We start from the raw sequence: 12,497 nt of genomic DNA on the forward strand, positions 1-12,497 counted from the left end.
TCGATTAGATAGGCACTGTGAAAATGGCAATGGTGCTGTACAGGAACTGTAACTAGTGCTCTTTAAGGAGTACCTGCTCTACATTCATTCCCTTTAGTTAAACAAGCACATGAAGTATTCAGAAAAAAATCCTATCAGTCTATAAAAGGTGTTAGTGTTTAGAAATGAAAATGAAGCACTCGCATCTTCATTTTTAAAAACTTCACAAAGGTGCAAACGATGGATGTCGTGTTTCCAAGGCTCACATAGGCAGGTCAGTACTATTGTGTCTAGTCTTCCTAGACGTCCCATCGTCACGTGGCAGTGCTTTCTGCAAGCTTGACATGGCAGCCGTTCTTTCAATGTCTATCACAGCATACAGCTCTGTGCGCCTGGTGGGAGTTTGTGGAAGAGGAGTGGTGGGAGTTTTGGGAGTCTGAGGGTTGTCAGAGTCACTACCACCTTCCAAATCCACCTGGATATAATTGAGTTGCCTATGTTCTAAACTGGGACGCCTGATGTCAAAATTAAAGACTGTTGGTGTGCAATCCCGGCGCCTTGAAAATTCTACTTTGTGAGCACTTGCTGGCACTGTTACATTCTCTGTATTCACGTAGTTATGCATTGGATCCAGGTTACTGTGATAGCCATTGAGAGATGGGGTCTTTGGTCCTAAGGGGTCATCTTCATCTCGACTTTGCTTATGGGCTTCCCAAACAGGAGGCAAAGATGGTAAGTTTTCATAGTTTAATAATGCAGTTCTCCTCTGAGCCGAGTTGTTGATATTCTGGGTATCTGAGGTACTGGTGGATGTCAGACGAACTCTCCTGACCCCTGAGGCACTGGGAATAGATAGCCCATTTATATTTTCATATACCAGTTTGTTCCCCGAGGGTGCATCTTTTCGTTCATCACTGTCATAGCCAGTGTCCCATTCAGTGTTATTGGTACCACTACCACTCACTTGTTCTTTTCCAAGTTGCTCCAGTTTTTCTCTTTCCATTAACTGCCTTTGAACAGGGGTTGGTCCTAAAACAAATTTGACTCCTTCGGGCTCAAGAAGAATCTGAGGATCTCTGTCCTCAATATTACTCTGCTCTTCTCTTGCTTTGTTACTTTCAACATTAGAAAGCCTTGTCTCTAAAGGTATGTGTACACTGGACCTGTTTTTCCGTTCTTCTTGTACACCTGTAGTGTTGACATAGGTATGTACCTAAAAGAAAATGAATAGTTTTAAATATTCAGTCCCCAAAACAAAAACACATGCTTTATGAGACATTGGTTCATTTCACTGTTCAGGTTTGATGTCTTTCCCTTCCAAAACACTTACTGGACAAGGCCTTTAATCCTTACCTTTCTTGAAGAAAATTACTCCTTTGAAATACCAAGACTTTACTATTTCTAAAAATTAAGAAATAGAAATGAGCCCTCTCAGGGCATGTTTCCTAAATTGCTTTGTAGAATTCTACCTAAAAATGAAATCCAAGTCTCCTGCAAGCCTTAGAACTAACGATAAATAATCCTACTACTAAACCTTAAATTTCACATGAGGTTAGTAGAGAAAGAAGAATAGAGGGGGGAGCTAGGAAGCTCAGTGGATTTGAAAGCCAGGCTGAGAGACAGAAGGTCCTGAGTTCAAATATAAGTTGACATTTCCTAGCTGTGTGACTCTGGCCAAGTCATTTAACCCCTCAATGGTTAAGCCCAGTGGTTCCCAAATTTTTTTGGCCTACTGCCCCCTTTCCAGAAAAAATATTACTCAACCCCCTGGAATTAATTAAAAAAAATTTAACAGCAATTAATAGGAAAGATAAATGCACCTGTGGCCATCACTGCCCTCCTGGATTGCTGAAGCACCCACCAGGGGGTGGTGGCACCCACTTTAGGAATCACTGGCCTAGCCCTTACCACTCTTCTGCCTTGGAACTAATAAACAGTAGTGATTCTAAGACAGAAGGTAAGAAAGGAGAAGAAGGAAGGAAAAAGGAGGAAAGGGGGGGAGGGAGAGAAAATTACTAGTTAGGGCATTCTACACAAATGAAATTACTAGCAAAGGCCATTCTAGTTAAGAACGGATACATATTTCATTCCTATAATCACCGTCCCTCTCTTTCCTCCTTCAAAACTGAGTAAAGTTTAGGGGCAGCTAGATGGTTCAGTAAGGACTAGAGACATAAGGTCCTGGATTCAAATCTGATCTCAGACACATCTTAGTTGTGTGACCTTGGGCAAATCACTTAATTTCAATTTCTTAGTCCTTATTACTCTTCTGCCTTAGAACTCATACTTAGTATTGATTCTAAGATGGAAGGTAAGGATTAAAAAAAACAAACAAACCTGAGTAAAACTCTAGGACTGTGTGTGATATCTTTATTGGTTAGGCTAGGCTTGCCTGATTCCAGGCTCTTCCATCACACTAAAATTTTCTTTTTGTTCTTGATCTCCTTCCAATTCACTATTTCCCCAATACCTGAGACCTTCCCTCTACTCTGAATTCTGCTATACTTGCCTCTGTTGTCTGTAGGAACAACCCAAATAAAACACTGTTAAAAACAATGACTAATTTCCAAAACCGAAGATTATTTTATGCACTAGAAAAGTTAGATAGATTGTAATCACAACAAATCTGTAGCTTTTATGTTAAAGCATTCATCCACTGGCTAAATCTAAAGTAAAAAGGAGTAATTATCAGTTTCATCCATCATTATATATTTCAGCAATATGTATTACGTGTGTGTATATATGTATATACATATACACATACATACATACATACATACATATATATGCACACATATAGTTGTATTCCTTTAGCAGAAAAGGGACAAAATAACAAATTAATCTTTCATTTCAATATTTAATTCAATAACCAAAGCTAACAACTTACTGGCTTAGTTAAGAGGTTATATAGTAAACACTTATCTGACTATTTGGAGAACTTAGATGTTAGAGTAAATGATATATTTTGGGGAATACAGCTAATGATCATTCAACAAATATTTATTAAGCACCTATTACTTGCAAAGTATTATGGGGGACACACAAAGACAAAAAATAATCCTCGATCTCATGGGTTTTATAATCTAATAGAGATAAAACAAGTTCATAAATTACAATAAAAATAAGATACTATACTCTACAATAACTTATACAGATCTCCAGCTATTTTTTAAAAGAACTAAAATACACCACATTTAAAACTATGCTAAACATAATTTTTTTTTTTGCTTGTTTGGATTAATTCAGAAAATACTTCAGCACCTTGTGGTAGCTTGGGGTCATACTTATTAGCATGATACCCAGCACACAATATTTGGTTTAACTCAGATGCATGTCAATTACTTTAGTGGTACTGGAAGCACAAGTTGACTGACAAGTTCTGTATTTTGATTATGAGGCAATTTTGAATGGTCTGAATTTTATAAATCTTACAGTTTTACAGGGACATACACTCAGCCAATTATAAAGAAACATACTAATACTGCTAATCATGATACACAATTAACATAAGCCAATAAATAACTTTTACAATTCAAATATAAAGAGAAATTTGATGAATTAATCAGCTCTTAGTCACTGTTTTGACATATTGGGGGTTTTAGCCCATCCCAAACTTAACATAGTTGCTAACAGAGGCTTACTTGTTCCTCGGCTACAAGCAATGGATGTGTTGATTCTTCACCTACTGAAGGAAGGCGTGCACTTCCCACAGAGGGATGTCTGCTTGAAGGATGGGATGAAGCATCTCCAAATGATGGATATCGAGGATATCCATTAGGTAAATTCTGTGCACCAAACCCAGGAGCTAATAGGATTAAAAAAAAAAAAAACAAAAAACAGAGAGAATGTGACTGCAACCATTTTATTTTACCCATCTAACAATTCTAAAGAGTGTGCTTTGAAAAGCAATCACCATGGAAAGCAAAGGGCTTTCAGGCAGGTGTGAGTGGCTTCAAGTGCCAAACCCTCAACAAAACTGTCAACTGGTCTCCATTTCTGCATGACAAAACATTTACAAGCTGCCCATAATTTATGGAGTTTAAATTGTATTTTTTTTAACTAAGTAACAGCCCACCTAAGATATATATCTCACTGATAGCTCAGTTTACACCTAACCAATATTTATTTCAGATTCATATTGTTCAATATATTTATATATAGTGTAGAGGTAAGCTGAAAACCCCCTCCCAGACCACATGCTCAGCTTTAAGCCTAGCCCTAACAGCCTGCTTGGGGAAGCAATCTCTGTGGAGAGGCAACCCAGCATATTTGTCTGTCAGTGCTACAGCCCCCATCTTCTCTGCAGCCATGGCTACTAAAGACCTAGAAAAGAAAATTCTTGTCATGTAAGTCTTTGGCACTATTAAATGGTTCAGTGTCAGAAAAAGAAATGGTTTGATGAATGGGAATGATATGAAACAAGGTACATTGCTATTGCCATTGCAATCTAAGGATCTCTGGGCTCTTTTCAACTGACTTGCCTGTGAAACCCATCTTTGTTTTTTCTTCTACTAGAATTTAAGCTACTTAAATTCAGAGACTGCCTTACTTTTCTAGGTGTATCTCTAGTGCTTACCAGTCTTTTTACACATAGGAAAACCTTAGTAAATGCCCTTTATCTTTTCTTTCTCCCTCTCCTCCTCCTCCTCCTTCTCTCCAAACCATTCATCTACTTATCCTTCTATCTATAGGTTAAAACAAGCCTCTTCTCAAAAGAATTTGTGTGAATGAAGATAGGTACTTACTAGTAGGAGTTCGGGGAGTTCTGGGCACTTCCAATTCAGTTTGTTGGTGATTCCTTTCTACTACTGGCTCTTCTACTACATTTATGCTATTATTTTGCATGATCTCTTGTAGCATGTTAAACAATTCTTCTGCACGGGCACATTTAAAGGCAAATATTCCTACAAATACAAATGAAAAAATATGGCAAATGAATGACTACCATAAATAATTACAAAGAAATCTTTTCTGAAGGTTTTAAATGGTGACAAAGGTAACGTTGATCATTTAAAGGATATCTGTAAAAGAAATAAAACCACACAAGTTCATTTCCTCAGACCAGCATGAGAGGAGCCTTTTTAAATGGATAACAGATCAACATATAGCACTACTATATAATAGGGAATGTTTGTTTTTATGAGACAGTGCTTTGTACAGAGACGCACCTCTCCCTGCTTGCCAGAAATTTAACATCTAGTAGGCGAGAAGATAATCACATGAAAAGAAGAGTATATTAGGTGCATAAGAAATATGTAAAATGCATTTTGGGTTGGGGGACGCAGCAGGTTTCATAAAGGAAACGACAAATATTCTAAGTCACCAAATGATATCATAAAAGATTGAATGTACATTACACAATATGCTTACTTTAAATGAGCTTTATATACACTGCTATTTCATTTAATCCTCAAAAATTTCTGTGGTGATGCAAACCTTAGTATTATTTTTGTTATTATCTCCATTTTATAGATAAGGAAATGTGATTGTCCAGGAGTGCACCATCATGAAGAGGTAGAGCCAGGCCTGGAACCCAGGACAAAGCTTTGGCCTCTAATGCCAGTGCTTTTCCCATTACATCAAGCTACTTTAAAAATAAAACCAACCAAACAAGCAAAAAAACTAGTTAATCTAACAAGAACTGTAAATGTAGTTTGTGTGACAAATTAAGCATATTTCATGAAATAGAAGCTTTCAAATAAGGGAATAACCTGCGGAAAGAAAACTGATCAGACAAGATTTTTTCCTTCTCTGGTTTCTACTGATAAATATAAAAAAGAAAATCCTTGCATAAAGGTAAGAAGGGTTTAGCAAAGAGCTCACAGATATTGCAAAAAATAGCAACCACTGATTTTTTTAATTTCAGCGAATATGCACAATGCAAAATAGGCAGCAATGCTTTTAAAAGTACCAGTCCAGGGCCATGTGAACTCTGGGCAGTGAAGGAAATTCACAATAACAGCAAAGAACAAGGCAAAGAAGAGGGGAAGTGGTTAGGGACAGAGAAGGTAGGGAAAGTCTGTTTAGTTGCTTGGAGTGAGCTTAGACAATCCAAATTAAAGCATGTCCTCCTTGTTCTTTTTTTAAGCTGTAGTCTTCATTATTTTCCTTCTTCCTATGCAAACTGATTAAATGATATAACCACACATTTATACGATGTTTTCCCACAATTCTGAGATAGGTGAAAAAGTGGGATTCTCATTTTATCGATATTCTCTAAATTCAAGCCTAAATCCGGTATATTTTCCACTATACCATGTGTCCTTCCTCCACAATGTCCAATGAGGTAATTAAAAATGAGGTAATTAAAAATGTCCAATACTTTTTTTTGAGCTCTTGGAATCTTCTAAATTTGCTTACTCAATAAAAAAGCTTTAATTTTTTTAGATATGAGTCAACAATCTAATTTCCAACTTGCATCTCAGCACAGAAAAAAGGGTAGAAGAGCTGAATTAAAAAATTCTACAATTTTTGTTTGGGAAGCCTCTTAAAATGTTGTATACCTTTCTAGAAAAAGAGGCAGTATGTCAAAGAAAAAAAATGCCTTATTTTTCTAGTATCATGAAAAAAACACTCGACTAAGCCTTAGTTCCAATACCAGCTTATGGGATCTTTACCAGAGTCTACCAGTCTGGACTTCAACAAAGTGAGCTGCAAAATGATCTCTAAAGTCTTTTCCAGGTCTGATTCCATGTCAAATTCTGTTAAGAATTTGTTCAACTTATATTCTTCTAAAGACAAATAATAGACATCTTATAACATGCTTCATTAGGAGAAAGTGGTTACTTCTTTACTCAAGAAATTCCAATAGATCCTTTTTGCCTCTATAATAAAATACAAACTCTTCTGTTTGATTTTAAAGCCCTTTACACCTGGCTCCAGTCTACCTTTCCTGATTTCTTACATACAAAACCCAACTTGTTTCAAATAGATCTTATTATCTTTACCTCCTACCCAGCCATCTTCCAACTTTCCATTTCTGTTCAAGGCATTGTTATTCTTCTCTTCTGCTACTACATCTCACATATGTCCTTTTCTGTTTGTTCACATATCCAGCACGTTAGCTGTCACCCTCAATGCTTCTTGCCTAGATTACTGAAACAGCCTTCCAATGGATTTCTCTATTTCAGATCTATTTCTACTCCAGCCCATCCTCCACATGGCAGACATAGCATTTATTTTTGGCCAAAAGGATACCAAATACACTCTTAAAAAAAAAGTTATTCAGCTTGTTCTTAAAATAAGTGAAGAGATCTCAAATACCTTGTCCAGTCTGACACCTCCGGCCACTTTCAAAAGAGAAGAGATTTGAGTCATAGCCATAACGACGCAAACAAAGGTAGTGCCATTTTACTGCATCTCTTTTACGGGTATGTAAAATCAGTTCTGTATCTGTCAGCTCCATTACGCCAGAACCCAGCTCATTGCCATCATCATCCACATTAATAACCTTTAACATAAAGAAATACAACAAAGACTTAATACAGTAATAACTAATAAGAGTTAACATTTATATAGCACTTCTTATGTGCCAAGTAGTTCAGCAAGATTATTATCCCAACACACACATGCACGCACGCACACAGTTTGTCAATTCAATAGAAGGTAAAAAAGGCTTCAGATGATTCATTCAACTAATATTTATTGAATGATTACTATGTGCACAGGATAACCCATAAGAATACTAGACAAATATTACAAGGATATTGTTCAGTCATGTTTCTATCATCTGACTCTTTGTGACTCCATGGGAAACTTTCTTGGTAAAGATACTGGAACAGTTCGGCATTTTCTTCTACAGTTCATTTTAGAGATGGAGAACTCAGGCAAACAGAGTTAAATGATTTGACTAGAGTTATATAGTTAGTTCTTGTCTGAGGCTAAATTTGAACTCATGAAGATGAGTTTTCCTAACTTTGGGACCAGCACTCTATACACTGTGCTTACCTAGCTTCCGCAGTACTGGGATAGTACTAGGAAAGTACACTCACTCTCACTCCCACACATACTCACTCACTCTCTCTCTCTCTCTCTCTCTCTCTCTCTCTCTCTCTCACTATATATATGTATATATGTATATATGTACACACACATATATATAATATAATCTAAGTTTATAATCTCACTAAGAAGTAAAAGCATACAAACATGAAAATTTAAATAATGTAAGGTAATATGCAGCTACATGGCAAATCTGTAGTACAGGAAATTGGAAAAAAGAAGCTTTTGAGCAAGAGCGAATTAGAAAGACCTCAAAGGTGAAGGGATCTTGCTACTTGTTTGGTAGGCTAGATAGAAATTGCTTATGTAGAAAGGTAAGAAAGGGCACTGAGATGGATGGGGGTATGGATGGAGAGAGGAGATAGAATTATGGATTGACAATGGACAAATGACCAAAGGTAGGAAGATGTGTTCATTGCAAGTAGAATCAAGGAAGGAGGTATGGGTACAATAATACTTGTAACCTCAGATAGTAGAAAAGGCATATAATAAACCTAAGATTTTAATGCAACTAATGAAACCTGGCTGTATAAATCCTAAGACTTGGCAGTATGGGATTCACATCTAAAGGATAACAATGAAAGCATAGATCTTTACAGTACATGTTAAAATATATACCTACATCTAAATCCATGAACCCAAGAGAGGAAGCATAGTAGAGAGCACAGAGGGTTAAAAGAGAAAATAGCAGTGATGTCATTGTGAAAGAATATTACAGACTTCTCAGGTCTAAGGAGACTGTGGATGTCATTCTGGATTGATAGCACAAAGCTGGCAAGATGATAATGATACTTGAGATTTCTACCCTGTTTTAAGGTCTTCAAAGTGCTTTACATAACATTATTTCATTTGAGCATCAAAATGACCCTGGTAAGGGAAGTTCCACAGGTATTAAATCACCCCATTTTATAGATGAGAAAACTTGTCAGGGGCAAGATCTAAACCTGTCCATTCTGTGATGTCATGTCATGTCATTTCTCTCTCTCTGACATAGATATGATTATCACAGATATGACTGTGCTCATGAGGGGGAAAGGGGTAAGGAAGGTATTCAGTTATCTATATGTTTACATGAAATCTCTCTGCTAAAAACAAAGCATCTGATTAATTCCTGGTTTGCTTTGTCAGTCATTTCATCTTTAAAAATGGCAAGGGGGGAAGGAGAGAACTATTCATATGAACCCAATTGTGAACCAAAAGGAGAGACAGATTAGAAAAGTAAAAATGATAGGAAACTTATGAGAAAATGACCATGTCGTCTTGAAGTTAGTAAGTAACAAAAAAGGAAACACTGGGCATGGTTAGGAAATTTTAGAAAAGATTTTAAAAAGCTGACAAATATGGCGGGCATGACCTAATCACATGGAACTCAAAATGAAGGCCCAACAGGGGTAGAAAGATCTCAAGCACTGTGTGACTCTGGGCAAGTCAATTTGACCCCCACTGCCCACCCTTACCACTCTTCCACCAAGGAGCTAATACACAGAAGTTAAGGGTTTAAAAAAAAAAAAAGATCTCAAGCAATCAACTAGTATTAAATTAAATTTCTATTATGTATCAGGCACAAGTAATATAAGGACAAAAAAGAGAAATGGCTTTTGCCTAAGAGCACCAGGAAGAGGAGACAAAGAAAAAACATATTTATCAAGTACCTACTATGTAATATCCTCACCTAACCCTGTGAGCTGGATGTTACTATTATCACAACTTTATGGTTGAGGAAGCTGAAACAGGCAGAGGTTTAGTGACTTGCCCAGGATCATTACACAGCTAATAAGGGCCTGGGGCTAGATTTGAACTCAGGTTTTCCTAACTCTGGGTCCAACACTCTATTCACTAGGTCACCTAGGTCTGCATGTAAATATTTAGAAAACATATATAAAAGAAATACATACACACATACTTCTTTTTTTAAAGCACTAGCAGTTGAGGAGGATGGAGACAGTCTCATGTAGGTGAAGGTTGAATTTGAAGGAATCTAGGGATTCTAAAAGATGATGCTGAAGAAGAAATTCATTCTAAGCATGATAGGCTAGCCCTTGCTAAGGCATGGAGATAGGACATCAGTATCATGTGTGATAAACATATAGGAAGATGGTTTGATTAGACCATAGAGAACAAAAAATATGGTAATGCATAACAATGCTACAAATGTGGGCTGAACTTAGGTTGTGAAGAGCTTTAAATGCAAACTGTCTCAAAGAAACTTGGTTAAGAAGGATATAAACTCCAAGATGGATGAGGAGATACATAATGTTAGGTATTCTCTTACTGAATTCAAATTCTCAAGTCCAGATTAATAATACAGCCCAGGACATCAAAAGAGCTTGTAGGTAGATTCCCTGTGTGGAAATTTTGTAGGCAATATGCTAGAAAAAGACAAGCAAATAAGTTTCCTAATTTTCAAAAACAAAAACCAATTGATCGCACAACTATTAATTAGTAATCTTGATGAAAATCCCTGGCAGAATTCTAGAAGAGATTATTAAATGGATTGAGAGCACTTGGAAAAATGAAATGATGAGCACAAGGAGCCAGAAGTAAGGAGCTTGGCTAACAAAGGTCAGTTAGTCAATAATCTCTTATTAATCATTTATTATGTGCCAGGCACTATACTAAGCACTGAGGTTACAAAGAGAAGCAAAAGACAACCCTGAACTCAAGGAGCTCACAATTTAGCAAGGAAGAAAACAAGTGAAGGATAAATGGTTTTATACTACAGGCAAGACTGTTTTTTAAAAACTTCTTTTTAAATATGACTTTTTTATTCTTAAAATAGTAAGAACCAAAACAAAAATTTAGGACAATTAAGTTGAGGGTTACGTGCAGGATATATTAGCAGGAATGACACTAGGAAAGCTACTTAAGATTCTCTATGAGAGTGCAGACATAAGTGTTTAGGCTATGGCAATGACATCATGAACTGAAAGAAAGAAAAAATGCATGCAACATGAAAAAAAGTCAGCAGGACTTGGCAATTGAATGGATAGAGCAAGGTTGGGGAAGCAAAGTAGAAGAATGAACTGAAGATGACTTGAGGTTTCAATCTTGGGAGAATGAGTATAGAGTACCACTAACAAAAGCAGGAAAGTCAGGATTGGGGAAGGAAAAAGGGAAAAAAGAGTGTGTCAAGTTTGAACTGAGAGACATCCAAATGAGATGTCCAGTAGGCAGAAGAAAACACAAGTCAATCAAGAAGAATTTATAATGTGGTATCTGCTTTTCAAAATCCCCCTAATGAGGCCCAAGCTTTTTTGGTTTAAAAAAATAGGACCTGATATGAAGGGGGAAAATATAAAAGACCTGAAATACTACTTACTTGAAGCTACGTCAACAACCTTATAATATAATTGGGAATAGTCTATTTAATATGCTCCTGAAATGGTGTTTATAAAGCAAGGTTTTGTGTGTGACCACACATGTGTGTATATATCCTATTTATACTTGTTTTATAATTTAAGAAACATTCTCAGAGTATATTTTTTGTTGCTCTTAAAAGAGATCTCATAGAAGGGACTGATTCATTTGAATAGAGACTTGTGCTCAATGACTTTTAAAGTATCTTCCAATAGTTTTCTTCTCTCTTTTTACCAATATGTCTGACTACAGCACTCAAATATTACCTTTCAGCTCTTTCTGATGTGTTGGCTCTAATCTACTCTAGGTTAACAGTCCTGACAGTTAAGCCTATTAAAAATGACTGTGCTGGGGGCAGCTGGGTAGCTCAGTGTTCCAGTCAGGCCTAGAGAAGGGAGGTCCTGGGTTCAAATCTGGCCTCAGACACTTCCCAGCTGTGTGACCCTGGGCTGGTCACTTGACCCCCATTGCCCACCCTTACCACTCTTCCACCTAGGAGCCAAAACACAGAAGTTAAGGGTTTAAAAAAAAGTAAAAAAAAATGACTGTGCTCTGAGTAAAGGGTTCTCCAACCACATATACTATATGAGTTTTGTATGACAGATTGGCCTTTTTTTTGCTCACTTCCAGGTTCTGAAAGGTTAACATATATGATATCTGGCTATTATTACATAAATAAAACTTATAATTAGGGTTAGAAATTTTACTTACCTTAAATTTGCTTCGATGATTATCTGGGACAGTTTCTTTATCTGGACAGCTACAACAGCTACCCATGACTTCTTTAGAAGACCATGTGATCTCTATATACAAGGATGGTTCAGAGAACAATTACTAATTTTATATGTCTATTCACAGTTTTAACTTTGATTTGATCACTGTTTTCTCATTAAAATTCAAAGAAAACTCATACTTGTCATAAAGTAACTTCATTACAATGTTCTCATTTTGAAAATATCTAATAACAAGAATCAACCAAGGAGAAAAAGAGTGAAACACAATCACTTCTTGAACTAAACAGTTTGTGGATAAGAGATTTTGCCTAAAGGAATTCCCTATTTCTATAAAACTCTTCTCCAGATCATATAAAAGGCTGTGAACATATACTATTGAAGACAAAAAATTCCACATCATTGACAAATGAGGGCAATGATTTATTG

The 12,497-nt window shown here is 36.5% G+C and overlaps 1 protein-coding gene across 1 annotated transcript; it reads right to left on the bottom strand.

Annotated features, from left to right (window-relative positions):
* Positions 1-241: 241 nt before the first annotated feature.
* On the bottom strand, positions 242-12,114 carry FRS2 (fibroblast growth factor receptor substrate 2). The gene is made up of 5 exons (XM_044678448.1): positions 12,049-12,114; positions 7,243-7,429; positions 4,725-4,883; positions 3,621-3,784; positions 242-1,192 (listed from the first exon to the last, which is right to left on the bottom strand). The coding sequence occupies exons 1-5, from the start codon at positions 12,112-12,114 to the stop codon at positions 242-244; spliced, it is 1,527 nt and encodes a 508-aa protein (XP_044534383.1).
* Between the last annotated feature and the right edge of the window lie 383 nt (positions 12,115-12,497).

This window comes from Gracilinanus agilis, chromosome 5 (genome assembly GCF_016433145.1).
Source record: "Gracilinanus agilis isolate LMUSP501 chromosome 5, AgileGrace, whole genome shotgun sequence".
NCBI classification, from domain to species: Eukaryota; Metazoa; Chordata; class Mammalia; order Didelphimorphia; family Didelphidae; genus Gracilinanus; species Gracilinanus agilis.